This window comes from Phragmites australis, chromosome 13, assembly GCF_958298935.1.
Source record: "Phragmites australis chromosome 13, lpPhrAust1.1, whole genome shotgun sequence".
NCBI lineage: Eukaryota > Viridiplantae > Streptophyta > Magnoliopsida > Poales > Poaceae > Phragmites > Phragmites australis.
Window position 1 is genome coordinate 18,903,574 of NC_084933.1, and position 25,727 is coordinate 18,929,300.

A 25,727-nucleotide genomic window follows, 5' to 3' on the forward strand; every position below is an offset into this window, starting at 1 on the left:
GCCTCCCACTGTTGCATGCAGGGGAGCGAATCATACCGAGACCCTCCATAACACCTTTCCTGCCGGGCTTTTCCACGAGACATGCCCAAGTACCAGAGCTGCATGCTTCCGAAGGCCAGCATCCCTTTTTAAGCCTTGGCCGGTACTAGAAACCTCCAAGCATGCGGGACAGGATAGTACTTGCCTGCTCGTTGCTCTCAGCCTCCTGGTATGATGTCCGACCCAGTCCAGTGAAAGGAAAGTCAAGTCCTGCCCATACAGGACGCATGGTTGTACGTAGTGGCTAGGCTAGACGGGCCGCAATGACTCGGTCCTTAAGCGGCCGGGGTAGGCATCTCCCAGCACGAGTATTCCCACAATACCACATGCCCCCAAGAGCATCCCTTCCCACAGAGGACTACTCTACCTGCCCCCGCCCAAAACAGTTTTCACTAATTTTTACACACCACCCACCATATCCCACACACTGACAAGGATCTCACATCCATCACGAAATTCATATCCATCAAGGATTTATGGTATATGACTTGTCATTGGATAATGATAATTTATCATCTCCGAGGAGATGCAGTTTAAAAGCGACGCCTCTGAGGAGACGTATTCAATCCTAAGCATGCTAGATATCAAGACGTCTTCCATCGTTAATATAGATAACAATAGGTAATCCTAGGGTGATATGTATTCTGGGTGAAGTTAGTTATGGCATGGCAAGTGTTGATAGGATTAACTACTACAAACAATTGCAAAAAAGTAATACATAGCACATGCAGTAGTATTCCCAGTTTTAGTTGAGCATGTAGATTATCGGAAAACATAGGTTCAATATGATAAAGGAAAATAGGACTTGCCTTCTCCGGAGTTCTCCTCTTGATTTTGGTCAAAGTCAGGATCCTCCTCAGCCCGAATAATCCCAGCACAGATCTCGCAAAACAATTGTCCTTGTTCCTGCTCTTGCTCCTCTGTAATTCACAACTACGATCAATATGGCTAAACTAAAGAAGAACCGATTAACACCAATTGAAAAGCCAAACAAGCCCTAACAGACAACACAAGTTGGCCAATGAGTAGATCTTGATTTTTAAGGAATTTAGGCGAAGGAAACGCCGAAATCGGAGCCAGAACGGAGAAGTTACGGCTCCTGGAAGATTTAATTCGGGAAAATATGAAAAAGACACTATTCATAGGTGGGGCCCACTGAACAGTGAAAGGGGCCCATATGAACAGTGACCAAGTGGGACCCACTTGGGCTCCATCCGGGCCTGGATGGGCCGGGCCTGGACCTAGGCCGGGCTCGGATCTACAGTAATGGGCCCGCACAGTGCGGCCTACAGAGTCATCGGGCCGGCGGCCTATGGCCTCTAGAACCTAGGCGGCCCAGGAGGCATGGCCCATTTGCGGTACGGGCCGGCCGGTGGGCCAAGTGGGGGTGCGCGGCAGGGCAGCCCACGGCGCACGCGTGCAGCGTGCGGCGGAGGGGAGGGGGATTTGGCGTCGGCGGCGAGGGCTACGACGGCGTGGCGCGGAGAAGCTCGCCGGCGACGAGTTTCCGCTAGGGTTTCACCGCGAGAGCTAGACGCCGGGGCACTACGCGGCACGACGAACTCGACTGACAGCACGGCGATGACGGTGAGAGGCGGCGGTGGTGTCAGATCAGCGCCGGAGGGGGGGGGGGAAGCGGCGGCGCGGCAAAATTTGGCAGCACCTCCCCTGCACGGGGAGGTGTTCTTCCTGCAAGAAAACGGGGCTCACGGTCCCGAAGAACTCGGCACGATGGCCGGTGAACACATACACGACACAGGCACATGCCGGCGGCGACCAGACGCGGTGGCCGAACCACAAACGCGTCGGCGTGCGGCTATCAGCCAAATTGGCACATGGGGTGGCCTACTTAGCTAGCCTAGGGACTCTAGGGAGGCTAGGGGGCTCACCAGTGAGGTCGGACGGTGGCAAGCGGCGGCTGTGGTCGGCGGTGGGGACGACAAATGACTGTGGCTCGGGCTTCGCGCGAAGGCAGCTCCCGTCGAGCTTTTCGGGCCAACGGACGGTGGCACGCGGGCAGCGTCGGCTTAAGGTCCTCCTCGGCAGCTCGTCGGCGGTGGCGTATGGTCGACGGCGAGCAGTGGCGAGGCGAGAAACGGGGCGGCGGTGGCGGAAGTGGTGAAATGGGTAAGGAGGGAGTGCCGACCTGCTATTTATAGCTGGGAGGGGAGGCGGCACTAAGGCGAGGGCGAGGGACACGCGAGCGGGCGCGGGTGTCCACCGCGGGTCGACGGAGGCGAGGTGGAGCGGAGCGAGACGTGCGACGCGGCGGCGGTGGCCTGTGGCCGGCTGACGCGCGGCAGGCTACCGCAAGCACGCGTACTGCGGCGCCAGCGCAGTGGCCGGGGTAGGGGCAGAGAGAAGGGAGAGGCATGGGCTCGGGGCGGAGCTGTCCCGCAAAGAGCGGCGGCCGGCGACGTGGCCTGCAGCGCTGGCGGGGAGAGAAGGGAGTGGGGAGAGGGAAGAGGGGTGTGGCGCGGGTGGATGGGCGACACGCGGCATCGGTGGACGGCCCGGAGCGAACGGGCGCGTGGGCGCGCTCGGCGCGCTGGCTTGCGGCCGAGTGGGCCGGGAAGGCGATGGCGGCCCATGCGGGGAAGGAAGCGGCCGAACGGGCCGGCAGCTAGCCTGGGCTAAAAAAAAGAAGAAGAAAGAAAGAAGACCAGTTGGGCCGGATAAAAAGAGAGGGGAAAAAGGAAACCGGCCCACTGAGAATTTGGAGGAGAAAAAGAAAGAGAGAAAAAGAGAAAGAGAATCAAACATATCTTTGGAATAATTCAAATTGGAAATTTGAATTTGGAACTTGACTTTGGATTAAGATCAACTTCAATTATTTATTTGGAGTTGATTTAATCTGGATCTCTGAGCTTGGAGATAATTTGATTTAAGCTGATCAGAGTCTAAGAGTAGGTTTGAATTGAGAGACATTCAATTCAAACCTCCACACAAAGAATCATAAAATCCAATAATGCATGACAGTCAACCTAATGCAGTGATCATGCTAGAAATTGCACTGGTAAACTTTGGAACAACTAGTCAACTCAATACCTCCAACATGTATGAAGGTGTATGTACTGGTATACATACACATCCCCATACATGTACTTGCTTACTTAATTATCCTCAAAAAGTTTTAATTTGGAGCTAATTCTGTAATTATACAATATGCTAAACACAGGGTGTTACACTAGCTCTATGTGTTACAAGGTCTTCGACTGTCTGAAGTCTTGAGCTTCCTTTCTTCCGTCCCTTACCCAGCTCTCTTTTCTACGAAGTGTCCCCCCCCCCTTATCTACCGGGGGGAAGCCCTCCAGGGAGTGCCCGGAATGGGGCACAAGTTCCCGTAAACAATAAATGGAAAATAACCATCATGGGTCTATAGTTGATGTTACAGAGGGTTGAAAATGCATCCCTCGGACGGTCCCGTCGGTCTTCACGTCCCAACTTTAGCAGGTGCAGGGGGGCCCACCGGCCAGCCTCTCAGTACCCTCTCATGCCCGTCTGGTCAGAGTAGGTCTGACATGGTCTGATGCAACAAGGCGATAGGCGATAAGCCTCAAGCCCATCGAAGATATCTTCAAGCCATCTTTCTCCTTGGGCCCCGCGAAGGGAAATGCGATGGGACCTGCTGTATTAATTGTGCACACACCTTGCTGCCAGGCGGTGGCAGGGGCTGACGTATTCAGTACAACAGGCATGGGGAGAGTGGTTGGATGTGACCACCCACGCTCCCCATTAAATGCTGCATCGGGCCTCCCACCGATCGACACCTCATCGTGGAGTCCCTGCGGGGTCCACCGGCATGGGGCTTCTCCAGTCCTCAGGGAACTCTGGGTACTCGAGGACCAACTACTCTTGGCTCCGAGCACCCTCTCCCGGATCTGGCTCTTCTCGGGTCCTCGGGGAACTCTGGGTGCTCGGGGACCAACCGTTCTTGGCCCCGAGTACCCCCTCCCGGACCTAGCTCTTCTCAGGTCCTCGAGGAACTTTGGGTGCTCGGGGACCAACCGTTCTTGGCCCCGAACACCCCCTCCCGGACCTGGCTCTTCTCGGGTCCTCGGGGCACTCTGGGTACTCGGGGACCAACTGTTCTTGGCCCCGAGCACCCCCTTCCGGACCTGGCTTCCCTCGGGCCCTCGACGAGGTGGCCCCCGAGGGAAGGCGCCATGTGGCACTACGCTGTTCTGGCCTCGGGACTCGGGGACCCCTGGATCCCATATCATTGACAATATAGAAGTTCATAAACACCTGAGAAGGCATCCAAGCCACCAAAGTGCTTCAAGTGATCATCTAAGGCAATTAAGCACGAGATTAGAGGGTGATTAGTGCTTATAGGCCTAGAGAGTGTGTTGCTAGTTGATTGCTGCCTAGAGAGTGGATCAAGGAGTGATCCAAGCTTGTACCTCTTGGTACGCTGGAACCTTGGAGTCTTGGTGACTCACCGGAAAACTTGTTGACCCTCTGACTTGGTGTGGAGCGGCGATAAGAAACATGTACGGGGACACGGAGACCCTTGCCTCGATGGCTTACGCTCCGAAGTGATGACGGCGGCAAGAAACCGAAAGAGAGGCTAGTGATGAGACCTTTCTTTGGTGACTTGGTGGATCATTTGGGTGGAGGCTTTATCTTTGTGACTTGGTGGCTTAAGAGTCGTGACCGGGTGTCGACCAGGAGTATATCCTTTGTGGAGCGTTAACATGGACTTGGGGTAACATTCATGCCATCGATACTATAGGAAAAATCCTTGTGTCGAGTTTGCTCTCTCTACCTTATTTACGTTTTCACATTTATATTTTTGCAATTTACCTTCTTAGATAGGTTGCAAGTGCTTTGATCGGTAGAGTAGACATACTGGATAAATCTAGAGCACATCTAGATAGAATTTGATATAGGTTTATCTTGTGTATTTTTTTAGCCGAAATATTTCTAAGCGTCCTAATTCACCCCTCTTAGAACGTCACCGATCCCTCACAATAGTGATCTAGTATTCTCATATGAGTCATCAAAATAGATTCCAGTGTCTACTTTCACCTATCATTCTGAAACATCGTATATATGTGTATGGCCTCGTAGAATGATCAACAACATACAACAATCATATGGTATTGGTTCCATTGAATCATCAACCATTATCTATAAAGATAATGTTACTTGTGTTGCTCAGATGTAAAAATATTATATAAAGAGCAATATAAATAAACATATTGCTCATAAATTGTTCTATCCTCATTAATTACAAAATAATAGAGAGATATAAATCTTACAAACTAAATCATATGGTAACCTCGCTGATTTATTCACCAAGTCTTTATCAACTTTCACATTCCAAAATATATTTATGGAATTGGTATGCAGCGACTACGAGATTTGCAAGGTTTAGGAGAGTTGATCCTTGAATAATAACATGTTTATATTATATTGCACTCTTTTCCTTTATAAGTTTTTCATATATGGTTTCTCATATAAGGTTTTAATAAGATAATATCTACCTTATTATTCCTATTTTTCTACGAGGTTTTTGAATATTTTAATATGATCCATAGATCATAATAATTGTTCTCTAAGCTCACCAATGAGTTTTTCCTTCCTATATTTCTCATGTGAGCTTATAATAAAATAATAATTAATATATATCATATCATTTTCTCATTAAATTTTTCATTAGATTTTAAAGAAGTTTTGATGGCATATTAATATATTATTTTCTCCTTATATTTTATCATAGGGTTTTAGAGTTTTCAAGAAAAAGTTTACAATTGGAATAATTAATCAAGGTGAAGTGTTAAGAATAAACATCATGTGATCAATTAGGTATCAACTACAAGAGTTATGTCTATTAGAAAGATGTGTCTTCTCAATAGATATATCCTCTTATCATGTCCATTCAATATATATAAATATATAAATATTCTTATCAATGAATATAATAATAACTCTTTATTCTGTATTTTCTCTCGCTATATAATTACTTGTAAGACCATCTCCAACGGTTTTCCTTTAGGATCTAGAATCTCTTCACGATGAGATTTTTGTTCCCTTCAACGCTCCCACGGTTTCCCTTCACGGTTCCCATCACGAAGGGATTCTTAAGATCATTTCCTCCAGGATGGGATTCTCTCTCCTTTCTCTTCGCGATTCTCCTCGAAGGGAAACTGTTGGAGATAACAGGAAATAAAGGGAATGAAAACGGAAAAGAAAATCAAAAAAGAACGAAATGAAGAAAATATGATTGAAGATAGTCTAATAAAGAGCATGCAGAAGCATTCGCGGATCCACTTATCATACGTCATCCCTGCGGCCACACGGTTCACAAACTTGGTGAGATCAGATCGCTCGCCTCACGCTTGTAAAAAAATTCAGACCACGCTCAGCCTAAATCACTAAAACTTAAGCGTGGAAGCACCCGGATAGAAACGTAAATAGTAAATTGTTGGCTGATGATTACGTTCAAGCAACCGTTTTTGCTCTAGTGACTGCTTGGTGGTGTTCATTGATTGTTGTGCTTTCTAATGAATCCGTCTGTGTTTCTTGTAACTTGCAGACGAAAAGGGTCTCCAAGTTATGCTCAGGTACCTTGACACGATTGAGAGGGAGCTGTCGGTCTATTTGTCAACTGTACCACTTGGAACTCGGAAGCTAGCATATGAAGTTTAGAAAGTTTCACCGAATTTTCGTGCTGTAGAAACTGAGTCAATTTTTACAGATTTTTCAAATGGTACTTCGAATTCAATCCCACCATCATCTCCATAAAATTTTATCTTTCTTTTGTACGAAGAAAGGCAGCTGGCAATCTTTTTTCATGAACTTGCAAAACCAGGTCAATACATTTCATAGGGTGGTTTTTTAAGTGGTTTCTCCACCGTGATAGCCGGTGTGGCTGTCACATGGCGATGAAAAAATTAAACAGTGAAAAGTTTATTTTATTTTGTACATACTATTTATTCTCCTATTCTATTTTTCACTTCCTTATTTTATTTTTATTTCTTTTCAAATAGTGGGAGTTAATTTATGTTAACAACTAAGGGAAAAATACAAACCAGAAGGAAAAAGTAACGTGAAAAATATACAATCATCATCACATAGTATTCACGTCAACTGCCATGGTGACAAAACCAAATTCAAAATTGCTATATATGGTTAATTGATCTGGTTTTGCAAGTTGAGAAGTTAAACAGATATTTTCATTTCTCATGATATTATGTGGCTGCAGATCAAACTTTAGGGGTTATATGGATTTTTCCTATTTTGAAATATCGTGGGCCTGGCCCATTTTTTAAGGCCAATCTGGCCAAGTCCAGAAAACTTGGGCCTCTTGGTCTACACACGATAGTGAGTGATTGGTAAGGTCGGTGGCATATGACCAAACCTATTTATTTGAGTTTTGCTCGACGCAAGTGCTCACTTATCATATAGGATTAAATTCTAAACATGGTCATCCTTGGATTAGATCCTAAGTAAGGTGTACGTATGTATTCAGTGATACTATGTGTTTCGCACGCACTTAGGGTGTAAATAATACTTTGTGTGGTCTGTTTGTGGGGTGTGTGTTGGTCTACCTAATTGATTTTTTGCCACTAAGGGGACTTCACTTATTTGGTAATCTATTCTATAATTATTAACTTAGATGATTTTATTTTTTATTAATGTGAGTAGTATCATAATTAAATAGTCAATTTTTTGGGTGGCCAATCATCAATTTATTCCGGTTAAAGAAGCTCTGCCCGACGGCAAGTCACGGTGCGCTCTAGCGGAACACGACGGAGCGCACGAGATGGCGGCGGTGCTTCTCCGAGCCGCCGCCGGCGCCACGCGGTACTGCGCCGCCCTCCGCTCCATCGTCGTGGGGCGCAGCCCCTTCTCCTCTGAAGCCACGGAGCCGCTCTCCGTCGTAGTGACCCTGTACCCCGTGGCCGCCAGTGACGACCACAGGAGAGCGGGCGCGGCCGCGCGGGCCAGGAGGAGGAGAACGACCTGAGGAGCCGCATCTTCCGGCTGGGCCTCGCGAAGCGGAGCGCGACGGCGGCGCTCGAGAAGTGGGCTGGAGAGGGCCGCGCCGACCCCGCGGCGGAGCTCCGCCGCATCGCCCGCAACCTCAGCCGCGCCCGCCGCTACAAGCACGCCCTCGAGGTTCACCCACCCTCAGAATCCTGATCTCATCTGATTGCTCTGCCAGTCGTAGACATCGTGATAATATTTTGTGAATTTCCTGTGGGCACACACGATGCGATCTGTTTCTTCCTCCTTTGGAAATGGTTATGGCATGCAGGCGATGTAGCTTTATCTAGCTGAAAACTTGAGCCTATTTTCTGACTCTAGTGCGGCAAATGTGATGTCTCCATAGCCCGTACATTACATAGGACGTAGCTATTAAACTAAATTGCGACGTGGGTTAATCCGAAGTGATGTTCCATATTGGTCACTTTCCACTCTAGGAAGCTTCAGTGCAAGCTTTCATGTGCATTAGCTTTGTAGCCCATTGACATTATTGATGGAGAAGATTACGGAGAAGTTCATCTAGTATTAAGACTGATGTAATCACGAAGGCTGTAGTTTACGACCTTAGTATTGGGAATTTAGATTCATTAAGTAAATATTTCTCTCAAGTATTTTGTGTTGTGCCATTTTTAATGTTTGGTGATTTTAGCCATTATGTGGTTTTATAAAACGCGATGAGCCATTTTGTCTTTAAATTATACCAAAAACATTGGTGACCATAAAAACAGAGTTAGCTGTCAAACCTTCACCTTGCTGAAGCTTACTTCACATATCAATTTACCCTTGTTTTATTTAGTATTTTATGCTGATACCCTTGCAAGATGCTTACAATTTGACAGTTGTTGTTTGGCCCTCAAGAAAATGAATTGTCAAAAGCATCAGTTATTAACTGCACATTTTACAGGTAGCAGACTGGATGAAGGCACATCATGAGTCTGATTTATCTGAGAGTGACTATGGAATGCGCATCTCTTAATTACCAAAGTTTTTGGGACCAATGCAGCTGAAGATTTTTTTGAGAAGCTTCCACCTGGAGCAAAATCGTTAGAAGCCTACACAGCACTTCTCCATTATTATGCCGGATCAAAGATGACAGATAAATCTGAAAGGCTGTTTGAGAGAATGAAGGATGCTAAGCTGTCTACAGATGTCCTGGTTTACAATGAAATGATGACCTTGTACATTTCTGTTGGGGAGCTTGATAAAGTTCCGATTGTTGCTGAAGAGCTGAGAAGGCAAAATGTTTCACCAGATCTTTTCACATATAATCTCCAGATCAGCGCAGCTGCTGCTTCCATGGATCTTGAGGACTTCAAACGAATTCTGGATGAGATGTCAAAAGATCCAAACTCAAACGAAGGATGGGCACTGTACCAAAACCTCGCTGGTGGAAGCTGAGGCAAAGATTAGTCAGAGGGAGTGGATAACTTGTGATTTCCTTGCTTTTTTACATATCGGTCTTGGCAATCGAGAGAGAATAAAGGACATATGGAAATCGATGCTGATGACTTCGCAGCGGATGACGAGCCGGAACTACATCTGCGTGCTCTCCTCGTACCTAATGTACGGGCACCTGAAGGATGTTGGGGAAATCGTCGACCAGTGGCAGCGATCCAAAGCTCCAGAGTTCTACATCTCTGCCTGCAACAGGCTGTTCGATGCCTTCCTGAATGCCGGTTTCACCGATACGGTGAATAGCTTTAGGGAACTGATGCTGCAAAAGAGTTGTATACTGACAAGTTGGGCAAATGTGGCTGAGTGATGTGGTTTTCAACTGCTACTTTGTTGTGTGAAGCAATAATGATGTATTGGAAAGCAATTTTCTCGTTATTTTGGGCAAGATATTACATTATATATTGTTCGGTCCGTGGCATGATGAAGCATATGTATTTCCTTTTTTTTAAGACCTGCTCGTGCAAATCCTTGTGACTCTCCTGGCCTAACTACGTGATGCTTTGTTTAGTTGTACACATTTCTTAATTTTCAGATGTCTGAGATTTAGGAGGTGCCATTAGCTGACCATGTGAATATGTGTGAACACGTGATGGCCGCTTTGGTTAGGGCTTTGGGGTTAGTGGTGGCAGTTTCTTAGTGCGGATTTGTTTGTTGTCGGGATTAGAGGAAGGTCAGCGAGCAGAAGGCCGGCCCAACGGTGGAGGCAGGTGCAGGGATAGAGCGACGACGCGACCGAGGCGTCACTGGCCGTAAGTGGCGGAGAACGACTGGATGGATGGTGATGGGGTGGGGCGAGCACACTGAGGGCAGAAGGCCGACACGGTGAGAGGAGACACACGAGAGAACATGGGTTGAAGAATAGCATGGTGCTGTCGGATGCCGAACAAATGGCTGAGTATGTCACCAAAAAGAAAAAAGAAAAATAGATGTTTGAAGTATAGCATCTGCCTTAATTCTACATGGATGTTAGGTACAGAGACTCCACGCACCAGATGATTGTGTCAAAAATCCAAAAATAGACAACATACGACATCATCTTTGCCAAAATGGATAATATGTCGGTGTATTTACAAATTTAGCATCTGTATTCAACACTTTGTTCACCGAAAATCCAATTTTGGTATACGAGGCACCGAAAAAGGGTGGGCCCGACCGTTTTTGGCACTTAGTTGCTGAAAACGGCCTGTATTCGGCACCTGAGATGTTGAATACAAGCCAGCGTTCTTATCACCACTCATGTGTGTTGTTGTTGTCCGCGTCTTGCTCATTAGGTCATACAACAGCACTGGCCAATATTTTTTCTTGTGTCGGCAGCGGCGTGCTGTTGTTGTAAATTTGTTTCGATGTAATTTTGTTAACATTTCTTTATTCTCTTAATATAAAATTGTGTGAGTAAGTTTTTTTGAACAATAGTAGTTGTTAAGCATAATTATTATATAACCCGGTACAGATGTTACATACGCTGATAAACATTACATGGGACATATGTTTTTCGATGCTGCGCGAATGGACCCTAACCATAAAGATATGACAACAATAAATATTGGCATGTATAGTACGCCTAAAGAATAATTTAATAGCATGCATTAGAGAATAAAAATAAATCGAGTTACAATATAGATGCTCTCTACTGAGTGTACCTAGGATATTTGTCCTTCCTTAGAGCATCGGGACCCTCCGCTTTAGCGCGACGAGTCATCTACCGCTTCCTTTTCCTCTCTTCTTCGCGAGCTTCAGTCGCAATGTGCTCCTCCACTGCCTTCCTCATGTGCTCCTCCTCCTGACGCTTGAGTCGTAGTTCCTCATGCTATTGTTCGTACTCCCGATGTTCATACACTTCCCTCCTCCACCGCATGCTCATATCGACCCACCACTTCTGGTGCTCATTTGCTCCATGCCCAGCTATTTCATAAAGTCATAGATAGGTGGAGGAGACTGGATAAATAAAACAAGAGGGGAGATTAGTAAGACAGTGCATGAAATCATATAGAAAGTATCACATAAGTGATCTATGTCATTATACCGGTGGGTACTCATATGGTCTATATCGAGGCTTGTCATACTGGTAGTTGGTACACATGAAGAAGCGTAGGCTATAGGTGTAGGAGATGTCCTAGGACTTGCAAAGCCTACACGGGTCGCTACAGAAGCACATCGGTGATTCAACCTCCTGATGGATGAAAATATCTCAATGTTTCTTCGGTGGGATTGGTGGAGCTGAGGAAGATATTGCAGTTTAGAGAGCTGAGTAAGTAATGGTCTATCCATGATTGAGGGTGGGGTTATTTATGGTGGTTGGGAGTTGATGCATGGACTGAGTGCATGGCATGGGTGGAGGCTGGAGCATGGGATTCCTTGTGAAAGCTAGAAAAGTTGTGGCATTGATGATTGGCATAGATTCCCTGTGAAAGCTTGGTATGGTCATTTCATTCTGCAAAAGTTCAGCAAAGATTTATTGTTGCCTCTTCATGGAAGGCTAAGTCAGGATAGAGATGTTGTCATTTAATTTATGATTAAAGCTTTGCCGTGTGGTCACATCAGCCTATTTAGAGGTTTTGTCATTTCACGATTAAAGCTGTCGTGTGGTCACTTTGTGTCTAAAGCCTAATTCATGACAGAGGTTGTCATATCATACTTGAAGCTCTATTGTGTGGTCACTTCTTGTCTAACGGCTGAGTTAGGATAGAGGCATTATCATTTAATTTATCATTAAGGCTCTGTCGCGTGGTCACTTCGTGTCAAAAACTTGAGTCAAGACAAATGTGTTGTCATTTCATGCTGAAAGCTATGTCATGTGGTCACTTAATGTCTAAAGCCTGATTCACGACAGAGGTGTTGTCCTGTCATGCTTAAAGCTCTGTCGTGTGGTCACTTTATGACTAAAGAGTGAGTCACGACAGAGATGATATGCTGGCAGGAAGGTGTTGTCATTTCATGCTTAAAGCTGAATTGTTTGGTCACTTCATGTCTAAAGCCCGACTAACGATAGAGGTATTGTTTTGGCAGCAGGGTGTGGTTGCAGCAGGGTGTGTTTGCAAGTGATGTTGTGAACGACTATAAAAGGCAACGTTGAACTGCATATGTTATCCCTGCCCCAATCACAAGACGAAGTAAAGAGATGGTGAGCTTTGGTATGCATACATTTGCTATACCACCACCAATGTGCAAGTGCGGTATTGCATGCGAAATGAAGGTATCCTATGAGCTTGAAACCTATGGGAGGAGATTCTTCCGGTGCTCAAACTTTGATCCTTCGTCCATGTGTCATGGAGTATTTAATTTATGTCATTTTTCGCATGATTCATCAACTTTTTACCTGGATAGTAACTAAATCATGCATACAGTCGTCTATTAGGCTTTGTGACTTCATAATGTGGATCGACTTCAACATCAAAGCCGAGGACAAGGAATGGATGAACCTATTGAAGAAACAGTATATGGAAGACATCAAGATGAAGCGACAAGTGGAGGAGACGAAGGAGAGGTTGAAGAAAATGGGCGAGGACTTTGCGAGGTGGGAGGAGGAGAAAGAAAAGTCATCTCGCGGGAAGGGTGGTTCAACAAATACAGACCATTGAGTTTGTTACCACTAATGTATTTCACGAAAGGCATTCATATGTCGTATGCTATGTGTGTTATCAGTTCTGTATGACTAGAAGCAATGTATTCTGATATACTGCTGAAAGGAGCGGTGGCGTCTGAAGAGGGGGGTGAATTAAGACACTTAGAACTATATCAGCTCCAAAAACAACACAAGATAAACCTATATCAATTTTTATCTAAATATGCTCTAGGTTTATCTAGAGTGTCTACTCTACCGATCAAATCACTTGCAACCTATCTAAGAATGTAAATTGCAAGAATGTAAATCCGGAAACGTAAATAAGGTAGAGAGAGCAAACTTGACACAAGTGATTTTTCCCGTGGTATCGATGGTATGAATGCACCCCTAGTCCATGTTGGAGCTCCACAAAAGATATATTTCTGGTCGGCACCTGGTCACGGCTCTTGAGCCACCAAGTCACAAAGACAAAGCCTCCACCCGAATGAGCCAACAAGTCACCAAGGCAATGTCTCACCACTAGCCACTCTTCCGGTTCCTTACCGTCGTGATCACTTCAGAGCTTGAGCCACCAAAGCAAGGGTCTCTGCATCCCTGTACACGTGTCTTATTGCTGCTCCACACTAAGTCAGAGGGCCAGCAAGCTTACTGACGAGTCACCAAGACTCCAAGGTGTTTGCGTACCACTTGGTACAAGGTTAGATCACTCCTTGATCTACTCTCTAGGTAGCAATCACCTAGCAACACTCTCTCTAGGCCTATAAGTATTAATCACTCACTAATCTTGTGCTTAATCGTCTTCGATAATCACATTAAGCACTTTGGTGGTTTGGATGTCTTTTCAAGTGTGTATGAGCTTCCTCTAAACTCCAGCTGCATGCCACACCTTCAAATGACTGAATGGAGGGGTATTTATAGTCTCAAACCCGCGCAGTAGTCGTTAACCTAACGGCTCAGAAAAGTTGTTAACACCGGATGATCCCGTGAGAACACTAGTACTAACATCGGATCATCCAGTGAGTACACTCTCACAAACTAGCCAACCGAGCCAATGCAACCCTCTCTGAAAATAATGCTTCGGTGTGCACAGCCTTCATCACGGGACCATCCGATGAGTTGAACTTTGTTCTGCCTCTTTGCACTGTTCATTGTCCGGTTTGTGCAACACATTGATCACTGGACCATCCGGTGCTTTGATCTTCAACTTCAATGTCTGCAACCTTCTCTGGACAAAATGCTCTGGTGTGTATCTTCTCGGATCACCGGACCTTCTGGTGAGGTCTTTAGTCCTCTCTCCCTTTTGTCAAATATGCTTTGGTGAGTTCAATACCCAAAGCATCGAACCATCCGGTGAGGCAAATATTCCTATGAATTCTCTAATTCAGTCTAACTTTGTCCCGGCTGTGGTGGCTTTTTCATGTATTGCATCCATGAAACCTACTAACATATATTCTTGACAAACATGTTAGTCATATCGACTATATTGTTATTAATCACCAAAATCATAATCATAGCCTAATAGGATCATTTTCGCTACAACTACCTTAGCCTAATGTAATATTTCATTGTACCATTGTGTTTGTAATTGAATAAATTGTGCCATGTCATGTAACATTATATTCATGTGCGAATAGTTTTGATGTGGAAAGTTGCAAGCCAACAATTTATTTCCTGACAAGACAACACGCAGATACGTTCGAAAGCAGCTAAGTGATGCTTTTCACATGTTGGAAAGAAGTATGCTTCGACAATACGTTAATATAATACACTAACCATCACATGCATTAGACATGAAAGTCACAAATAGTTCATAGCATAGTACGGTAATATAAGAAACTAACCCTATACCTATTGAATTGAACTAATATAATGGAAAGGTACACAAATTAATAGTTGTGTAATAGTCTGAAAAAAATGCATTGCCTAAGCATACGAGTAAAAGAGACTACACCTGACCCCTACCCTGGCCCATACCCTGAACCCTTCCTCTAGCACGCTTTGGCCTGTGTGCTGATGCTTGGACGGCTGCCTCCTCCTCCACCCGAGGATGGTCATTGTGGCAAACCTATGTGGTCGTATCAATGCGGAAAATACCTGTATCACAGCGTGCACAAACAAGTTAGTCTTGCCACATAATGTGTATTAACTCAGATAATATGGAGAATATCTAGATCATCTAAAAATGGTGGTGGAAAGTGTCAATGCAAAATAGCGGAAGAATGCTCATTGTGCTAGTCAATGCTGTCAGGGTAAGATGGTTGCCGTCTCCGATGAGGTGATGGGAAGTTATAAGTATGGGTAATAGCAAATCCACCATCATCTTCTGGGTTATCAGTGTCCTCCAGATATGGAGACCTCGGAGGGAGGGATCGTTGTGACATGAAATCATCATCGTCGTCATCTTGAGCTATCACAGTACGAGCACGTCCTATTACATTGTTGGTTGTACACCATCTCGATGTGGTGCGTGAACGTCCTCTTGTAGTATTACTTAAGCCTTCTTCTATATTGCTACTACAACGTCGAGGCATTGGTGGTATGAAATCATCATCCTCATCGTCCTTGTCATTTTCTGCTTGAATAGTAGAGGGCACGTTTATACCCCTTAGGTTCAATGATCTTCGTCGTCTTCTACGCGAACTAGGCATCACACCCCCACCGAAGAGCATATACATCACCAAGAAGTTTGGAATTTCTTTGTTGATCAACTCTGTGTATTTCGGGAACACCTAACGCAAAAGAGGAGCATTCAAATCACTGGAAAAAAGATAAGTAGTGTGACCAAATAGAAAACAACGAACCTGAATGTGCGATGTATACCTGTCGGTGAATCAGGAACCGGGGGTCCCCGAATCCCAAGGCCAGGCCAGCAATCCGCCACGTGGCGCCATCCCACGGAGTCTCCTCCGCGAGGTAAAAAAGATTAAGTCCCGGGAGAGGGCGCTCGGGGCCACAGTCAGTGGTCCCCGAGTACCCAAGTTCCCCGATGATCTACGAAGTCTAAGTACCGGGAAGAAAGTGCTCGGGGAGGTATACGGCAACCCCCGAGCACCTGAGTCCCCCGACGATCAGGAAAGCTAAGTACCGGTAGAAGTGTGCCTGGGGCCACGAGCGGTGGCCCCCTGGGCACCCAAGTATCCCGAGGACCCGCTGAAGGAAGTTCTGGGAGAGAGTGCTCGGGACTGCAAGCAGCGGCCCCCGAGCACTCGGTCCCCCGAGGATCCGTACAAGTGTGCCCGGGAGAGAGTGCTCGGGGAGGTGAACAGTGACCCCCGAGCACTCGGTTCCCCGACGACTCAGAAAGCCCTCTGACAGTGGCCCCCGCAGGGGCCCACTGATGAGGTGTCAGTCAGTCAAAGGCACAAGCCGCATTTAAAGAGCACGCGTGGCCTGTCACCTCCAACTGCTCCTGCCACGCTCAGTGTCAGTTCCTGCCACACTCTGGCAGAAGGGCGTGGGGTCATTAAATTCATGGGTCCCGTCCCGTGCCATCCGGTCCGTCTCGGGATAACATCGTGAGGGCCGAGGCGTTCCGTCTGCCGCGCTGCTGTGGCAGGAGAACAAGACAGGGCGGTCACGCCGGGTCGCTCTGCGGCTGCCCGGTGGGCCCTCTCCACAGTGCCCGTTGCCAGTGCATTTATGGTGACGGACGACCGGGCGTGAGGCGCATTTTCCACCCCCTGTCACTTCGCACAGAGGCTATGATGACACCCTTTCCATTTATGGTGCCTTGGGACTCGTGCCCTCCCGTTCGGGGCACACTGTTGCCGGCGGGTATTTAAAGCAGCCGGCAGCACGAAAAAAGGGGAGGGCGAGTGGAAAAAAGGTTGGAGGAAGTAAGTAGGAAAGAGAAGAGAGGAGAAGATCGACAGCACCCAAAGCCAACAGATACGCACAAACCGAAGAACAAGGAGCCCCAGGCTCTAGGATAGACAAATATTCTTGTAACCAGCAACACCCTTGAGGGACATTCTCAGGGCATTTATAGTATCCATACAGGAGTAGGGTGTTACGCCTCCGTGCGGTTCGAACCTGTCTAAACACCAGTGCATTTACTTCGTTCCGCACCAGATCATTCCACCCCGCCGGCCATCGCATTCATACCCGTTTATTTCTCCGGCGAACATATTCAGGATCATCCCCCCGGCCGAATCTCTAAAAAGGGGTCCCTCAGGATCCCTGCGACAAGAGTTAACCCTCCGATAATACCGGTTTGGAAACATCGCTATCAATCTTTGCCTCATAGATAAACCTAGCACATAAGGAAGGTAGGCTCGTTCGCACACCCTAAGTTACCTTTGATACCGCTCATGTAATAGAGTCCTGAGGTCATCGATGGTTACATGGTTACATGTTGGACCGGAGCGGTTAACGCAGAATAAAAGTGTCTTGTATGCAATTTGGACATGGCTTGAATTAGGTTGTTATCTTTTAAGGGATCATCATTCTCTTCACGCACAAACTGCAATGAGGTATTAAGTGCTATATCGATCGTTATAGGTGTCCATGGAAAGCCTGAACTAGAAGACCCGTCTATAGATTTATTGATCCTTGACTGCAACGTTATGGCTTTGCATAGCAGCACAAATCCCTGATTATCTAACAAACATTAAACTAATATTAAATATCATAATTAATATTTAACAATGCTTAAGAAATAACTATTGCCATAATTATTTGGCAAACATTAAATAAATTAAAAGTAATTACATTAACAATACAGTGAATTAGACATAATAGGAATGACTTCTACATTAAAGTGAATAGTATATATGTCTTGAACAAGTACAAGTGCACCAAACAACTGCACTAGCTACTCAGCAACAACGACGACGCACGCAATCCTCAGGAGTGTAAGCATCTAACAGTTGTGTGGCCCTCATCCCAGCAGCCTACGCTGGCCCCTACCTCGTGTGCCTTTACTCATAATTATCATCATCCTTTCATACGGGACCCGCTAACTCGGCATTGCATGTACCATGACGAAGGATCCTCATGCGGAAGTGTGGATGCCCCTAGAATGTGTTCTAATGGAGTCCGATATGCCAAAGGCTCGCCCTGCTGGTACCACTATGAACCCCTATGTGCATCAGGATATTGTGGGTATTATCCGCTGAGGAGATCGATAAAGCTTGCAGCCTGCATTGCAGTAGTCCAGTCAAAATCATGTGTGTCGCTCCAATGAAATATCTGTTGTGTGTAGTCAACAACGTTCTCGTGATGAGTCGATGTTGCAGGTGAAGGTGCATCGTAGTCTAAGGAGGTTGTATACACTGCAGAGCTCGTGAACCCAGTGTACACTGCTCGGGCTCAGAAGCCTGTGTGCACTCCTCGTCCTTAGCACCGGAACGTGACACATGATGTTTCAAAGCTGAAGGTGCCTCTCGCAAGTGTGCCCGAACGTGTTTGTCATGGGCACTAGACGAGTGCTTGCTGTTGGAGGCACATGATAGGTCCATGGTTTGTAGGTCATACCCCTCCATCGCGGGGCACAACCACCTAGACCACGTTTAGCAGACATGAAGCGGGACCCTCTCTTCCTCATGTAGTCTTGGAGAGGGTTCCGATCTCTCCACGTTGATAACTTGCTTGCTTCCACACAAGCTTGCTCTGCCTGCGTATGCATCTCGTACGCCTCTTCGGTATGTATAAGATGAGGGTCATGTCAGTAATACAGAGGTTTAACCAATAAAAATCGTTATAAGTATTGCATCACTTACCACAACATGAAGAAGGCAGGCACGATCATCGTGGAAGGGTCTGGGAGCCGGCTCTACAAGTCCACTGAGTAAGGTGGCACACGTGCATGGATGATACCACGAAAGGTACTCTCAGTATGTGGCATCATCGTATTGTCCAGCATAAATGACATCCACCGCGGCTGACTCCGTCCACCTCTGTATGTGATCGGCATTCATGAATGCCCAGTCTTGCATGCCTCCTCCCCCCTGTACGCTCCTCCTATATGTGATATAAACAATTATAATTTATTAACATGGATCACCTAAGGTACTAATGCTACCTACAATAACATACTTACTCGTGCGCCCATCCGGAGTCTCGTGGGGGAGGTAGTGATACCACCTGTTAGTACCTAAACTGCCTCTATACACGCTCAGGAGAATATACTTTCACATTGTTCATATACAACAAGAAACATCTAGTCACCCATAAGTCTGAGTCAAGCCAACAAGAGGATGCGATGAGCCCTTCAACCACAATTTTGGCCACTCGTGTCATACATTATGGATTCCACTCCATGAGATCGGTGCTGAGGATGTCCAAATCACTGATCACACAAGAGTAGCTACCATGATCTTACTACTGGCTCCATCTCAGCTTGGCATGAATCCACCGATACCTTATCGTAGGCCTCATGTCATCTACAATGCCATAGGGCATGGGGACTTGATAGTAGCTCTTGAGCACCCTATGCCAACAAACCGAGAGGTACTCCTAGCTTCATAGCTGTAAGAGATGTAGGCATCCTGTAACAGATCCCTTCTTCTTTGACCGTTGGGTTGCAGCGCATAATCCTCTGTAGGTTGCAGCCAGCATGGCATATCCTCAACTGTATGATGTCGGCTCATAAGGACGTGATGCGAGTTGACTCGCTAACCACACAATATGGGGATGACATAATCGTCTTCTGTGTTGCAGAACATGATGTCTCTCAGCAGCACGTACAAGTAAACCTCATAGTGCAGTATAATTGTAGCCTCGTCTGCATCCAGTGGGCATAGACCGAACTGTGGTAGCCCATGAATCCAGGACAAAGAGACCCAACATTCTTCATGTCATATTGCACACTAAACCTACAAGATGCAGAGGGTCAATGAAGCTTGAATAGCACTACAACATTTGAAGTGCATTACATAACAAATAATTACCTGCTCTCAACGTAACCCTTCCACTACTCCTTGACTGGTCGCGAAACTACTAACGAGCCACCCCTAATTGGTAGCTCGGTCAACATGACCACATCCCTCAGTGTTACGGCTATCTCGCCAAAAGGAAAGTGGAACATGTGTGTCCCAGAATATCACCGGTCGACGAAATATATGAGCAGTGGCTCCTCAATCAGCGAGAGAGGTGTCCTACCACAGCCCACCATGGGAGCAACAACCATCAAGAGAGCGAAAGGTAGAAGTCCTGCTCGTTCGAGTGCCTCATATAATCGAGGGTCTAACTCCTTAATCGTGTGGACACTCTGGGCTCGTAACGGAAGCAACTGCAAAAGGTATCCAATCCATGTACTGAGTTAATAGCAAATTATCGTGGTAATTAAGAAGCACATATAATCGTGGTACCTGCTGCCCTGTGAAAATCATCCTTCCCTATGGTTATCATCGTACCGCTACTGAGGAAGCTCGAGAGGACCACCATGAGCCATAACAATAATTTCAAGTTTCCTAGTTTAATAAATAGGTGAATAATAAATTAGAATATATTATAATATTCATGGTTCAATAAATAGGTGAAAAACAAGCTGCATGGTTCAATAAAAAACATCGTCTATGATGTCAGTACCATACGATACATTACAAAATATGTAGCACAACTAATAGGTGAATAACAATCTAGAATACAAACCATATCTGCTTATAACTTCAAAAAACAAAGTAAATTGCAACAACTCTAGAACAGTGCATTTCGATAGTGGTAAGATAGTTTATTGCCGGGTCGGGCTAGTCCTTCTGTTATGGCTAGGTTATTTGCAAAGTTTGCATTTGCGTAGGCCATCAACAATATCTGCTTCATCCATGTCACCTTGCAGCCTCGTGGATCTAGGCCTTGTAATATTCGTGCATCATGCTCGGGGATAAGGTACCCACCTACGCCCCTCGAACGCTTTGTAGCTCCTTTCGATGTTAAGGACTGCATCTTTGGAAGCCATGAGCTCCTCAATGCATCGATCGTGAAGTACGGTGATACGTAATATGACTCGTCGTTGCTGACCATGTCCCTACAAGCGGCTAATACATGTGAGCACGGGATATGGTGCAGTTTTGGCATATCACATATGCACTTCACCTCGTGAGGCCCAAGTTGATATTGCTGCATAGCGTCCCTTGCGATATACACTAAAGCATACCTATGGTGGCACATAACCTCAAATTCATTGTCGTCTAGGTTGTAGATCCCCGTCCGATGAAAGTGTGCTTTGTTCTTCCTTCTGGATACGATTACCACCAACTTAGGCGCGAACCGCGTGCTGCACTTCATAGCAGCATTACCATGGCCTCAAAAGTAGTTCGTTGTTCTATAGAATGTGAGCTCAATGATGGCACACAACGGGATGCCACATACTCCATTTATGACCTTTTTGAACGCATTCGCTATGTTCATTATCATGATAGTGTATCTAACATGTGATACAATAATTTTAGAAGTCCTATTTGCATAAGAAAGGATAAAATATGATCATTAAAATTCTATGTGCTAACCTGACACCGTCAATGTCATGTATTAGGGCCCAATGCTTTGTTGGCTTCCCCGTTATCCACTAGCTAAATGTAGCACGTGAACGGCTAACGATAGTTTTGCCCCCAACCATTTGCGTCCGCAGATGGTCCTTCTGTGCTTCCTGCTCTTCCATCATCTTGTGAGTGGTCTCATTTTAACTCTCTTCATATCTCTTTGAACTTCGTCTGCTGGTTCTGAAGACACAACCCTTTGAATCTCTTTATAAGAGACTTGCTGCGGTACCTTGTGTATAGGTTCGTGACTAAGTGTCACATGTACCATCTTCTCTCCACATCAGGCCATGCAATGGAGTTATTTGTGCTATCATGCAACATGTCCAACGCATGCAGAATGCCCTTGTGTCCTCACCAACATGAGGAACCATAGCCAGTTATCATTGTTCTCACTCTTAACCATTGCAAAGGGGAGAGGAATGATCTGATTATTTGTATCCACCGTCATCGTTGTCATAAGGGTACCATGATACTTGCCGCTCAGAAATGTATGTTCCACGCATACAACTAGTCTACCATGTCTGAAAGATTCGATGCATTGTCCAAAGGACCAGAATAACCTAATGAGGTATCAGTCAATGCAGCTATATGACCCATCCTCTAACTTGATCGGCTCATCTGCCATGACCCACCAAATCCCTGCATTCGTCATGGAAATCTTTTGCAGTAGCCTCGGAGCATAGTTGTAAGACTCTTCGAAGCTTTCAAACAGCATATTCAATGCCATCTGCTTCACTCGCCACGCTGTGTGGTAATTGATCAGCATACATGTCTTAGTCTGCATCTCCCCCATAATTGATTTTGGCAACAAACATATGTTCGTGTCGACTAGCGTGATGAGGAGTTAGGCTATGAACCTCACATCAATAGCGCGGCTCACATTCCTAATAGCCTATTCGCTATATGTATGTGGGGTGCGTCTACTGATCATAAAATAGTTCTCGTATTTTTACTTATGTGCTCATACAAAGTAAGGACAGTTCGGATGCTTGATACACCTGACCTCATACTCTATAGGGTTAGACCGAGCGAAGTTGTGGTCTCTTCTTATTATTATAGCATAATTACTAATAAAGTGGATGATCCCCCCCCCCCTGTTATGAAGCCATTGTTCGACCTGGACGTCGCAATTAATGTGTTATACTCAATAACAACACAATCCAGCAGTCCAGCACCACGAAACTACTGGATCGCCGGCACCGAGTCATCATTATTAGTAGCTTCATCATCCCCGCTACCACCGGCTTCATCGTCCATGCATCATGCATCTACCTCAAAAGGGTACACTCTAGCTCTCTCTCTATCGGAACTGTTGTCCCCGATATGCCATTCATTCTCTTCATGCATCACATGTTACACTGATTCTTTCATGCTAGTCACTGCATCACCTTGCACCAGTCGTGGTATTATGTTTATGACACTCTCATTTCATAGTTCTCCTCCAATACCTTGCATGAGTACAAAGCTCATGTGTTGTTCCTTCTCATCTTGATCAACGTATGAACAATGATCGAGCTGTTTAGAACAAACCATGGCCACACACCCTTTAGGACAACAGTATGGGATTGCTGCTTCACACGTAAAAGGCTCATAACATGTGATTTCAAACCATCTAAGTCAATAGGTAGCTCAACCGGACTCTCTATGTACTGGCTGTTCTAAGTAGTTATTTTATTACATGTATGTTTGTTTAGTAGATACGGTATGACTTTCCATATTTATTATGAAGAACGTCGCACAATTTTGTAAGCGAGACTCGTAACAATGTAATTAAATCATCAATATTGAATTCAAATGAATTTATTAATATTTATGATTGAATTAAAATATTTAATAAAAATTACCTAAGTATTAATATACAAGTATTGTGATTAAATATTTAATAAGTATTAATGCTTTTTTCCTAGAATTCACTTTACAAAATTTCAATTTGACAATTTATTTTAATCAAATCTTTCTATTCAACTCAAAAAAATTGAAGCTTTCTAAAATTTATTATCCTTTCCTTTTTCTTTCCTTTTCCCTTTTTCCTCTCTTTACTCTCATTGCATCGATGCCCTACTTACATCTATAGAAAACACGCATGCACTAGCCCATCACCCTACGCCACCACTTGCACAAAGTGCCACCAGGAAATGAGGCACCCATGGCTATGTGGGGCCCACCACTATGCATCTTTACTGCTACTGCACACTATTACGGTTCCACTAAACCTAAGTGATTAAGCTACTTAATTAAACTAATTAAATTAATCAAATTAATTGAATAAAACTAATTAATTCGATTAATCATATAACTCTAATAACTCTGATTAATTTACGTAAATACTCAAATTTATATAAGTAAACTAAGCAAATAATCTAAGTACTCTAATTTATCAAGTTAATGTAATGAAATAAATGTAATTAAACAGATTAAACAATCTACTTAATCTAATTATTATTATTATTCTAAGTAAATATATAATCTAAGTATTTACTGTAACTTGCGCTGCTGCTCCTCGGGTTACTCTTCTCTTATTGATGCTCCTCTCCTTGCGCTGCTGCTCCTCGGGTTACTCTTCTCTTATTGATGCTCCTCTCCTCGCGCTACTGCTCCTCCTCACCTCGCGATGCTTCTCCTCTCCTCACGCTGCTACTCCTTCTCGCCTCGCACCGCTTCTCCTTGCCTCGCGTTGTTGCTCCTCTCCTCTTTTCCCGCGCTGCTGCTCTCAACTGAAGCCTGCTATCATTATATAGCAAAACACGACGCCTGAGGACAGCAACGTGTGGGCTGTGCGACAAGTGACAAGACACAAACAACAATAAAGTGTGACAAGACTGCTACCGACACAAGCACATGCATGTGTTCGGCACCTCAGGTGCTGAATACGGTATTATGCACCATATTCAATGTCGAATACAGGCCATTTTTGGCAACTCAGGTGCCGAATACCGTACACAGTGCCGTATTCGACACCTTAGGTGCCGAAAACGGTCGGGCCTACCCTTTTTCGGTGCCTCGCGTATCGGAATCGGATTTTCGATGAGCGAAGTGCGGAATACAAATGCTAAATTTGCAAATACATCGATATGTTATCCATTTTGACAAATTTAATGCCGTATGTTATCTATTTTTGTATTTTTACCCATATGCTATCTATTTTTGTATTTTTACACCCGACAGTGTCATTGAGCACAGCCCCACTTTGATAACCTCAAAAAATTTAGAATAGTTTTGATGTCAAACACTCAACACACGCTTGACATCCCTTGCTACAGTCAGGGTTCAATTTATCGACGGTAACTGTCGGAGGATGAACTCCACAAGTGGGAATCCAGAGGGACCCCCTTTGAGATTTAGCCGGGGGGATGGTTCTGAATCTACCTCGTACGTGAATTAAATGAGAGTAAATGAGATACAAGTGGGATGGATGATCAGATGCTAGCGGAAATAAATACTTAGGGGATTTTAGACAGGTACGGGCCGTACAGAGTGTATGCTATAAATGCTCTGGGAATGCCTCTTTGAGGATCTCTTGCGTTACAAGGGTTTCTGTCTAAGTCTAGAGCTTTGTTAGCTTGTCTGCGTCTGTTGAAATTCTTGAACTTGTCTCGGTCTTCTCCAGCTCGTAAGCCTTGGTCTACCTTTTCCGGCCCCCTTTTCTCCGGGGCGCCCACCCCCTCTTATATCCGTCGGGGCGGCCTGGCGTGCCCAAAAAGGATGGCGCTAGTCCCAATGCGTCATAAATGGAAAGCAATCATCATGGGCTGCAGCTTGATGTTACGGGGGGTTTGAAAACGCGCCCCCGTCCGGTCCTGTCGTTGTCATCCCGCTTTTTAGCGGGTGCAGCAGGGGGGCCCACCGGGTAGCCACCGAGCAACCCCGCGTGCCCGCCCGGTTAGAGCAATCCTGACATAGCAGGGTAGCAGGCGATACGCCTCGAGCCCTGCGATGATATCCCGAGGCGCGCCGGATGACGCGCGATGGGACCCGCCGCATTAAATGTCCCCAGGCCTTCCTGCCAGGCGGTGGCAGGGACTGACAGCAGGCGTGGGGGGTGGTTGGAAGTGACAGGCCACGCTCCCTCTTAAATGCAGCATCAGGCCTCTCACCAATTGACACCTCACCGTCGAGCCCTTGTGGGGTCCACCGGCAAGGGGCATCTCAAGCCCTCGGGGAACTTTGGGTGCTCGGGGACTACTGTTCATAGCCCC

At 45.7% G+C, this 25,727-nt stretch overlaps 1 protein-coding gene and 1 pseudogene across 1 annotated transcript in view; both read left to right on the top strand.

The window, feature by feature from the left end:
- LOC133889275 (rhodanese-like domain-containing protein 6) overlaps positions 1–6,853 on the top strand; it is a 37,708-nt gene extending 30,855 nt beyond the window's left edge. Inside the window, exon 6 of the mRNA XM_062329782.1 lies at positions 6,581–6,853. Coding sequence (XP_062185766.1) covers positions 6,581–6,693 — 113 coding nt within the window. The 3' untranslated portion in view covers positions 6,694–6,853. The remainder of the gene's footprint in view (positions 1–6,580) is intronic.
- Positions 6,854–6,958: 105 nt separating this feature from the next.
- On the top strand, positions 6,959–9,988 carry LOC133889272 (pentatricopeptide repeat-containing protein At5g09450, mitochondrial-like; annotated as a pseudogene).
- Positions 9,989–25,727: the final 15,739 nt, after the last annotated feature.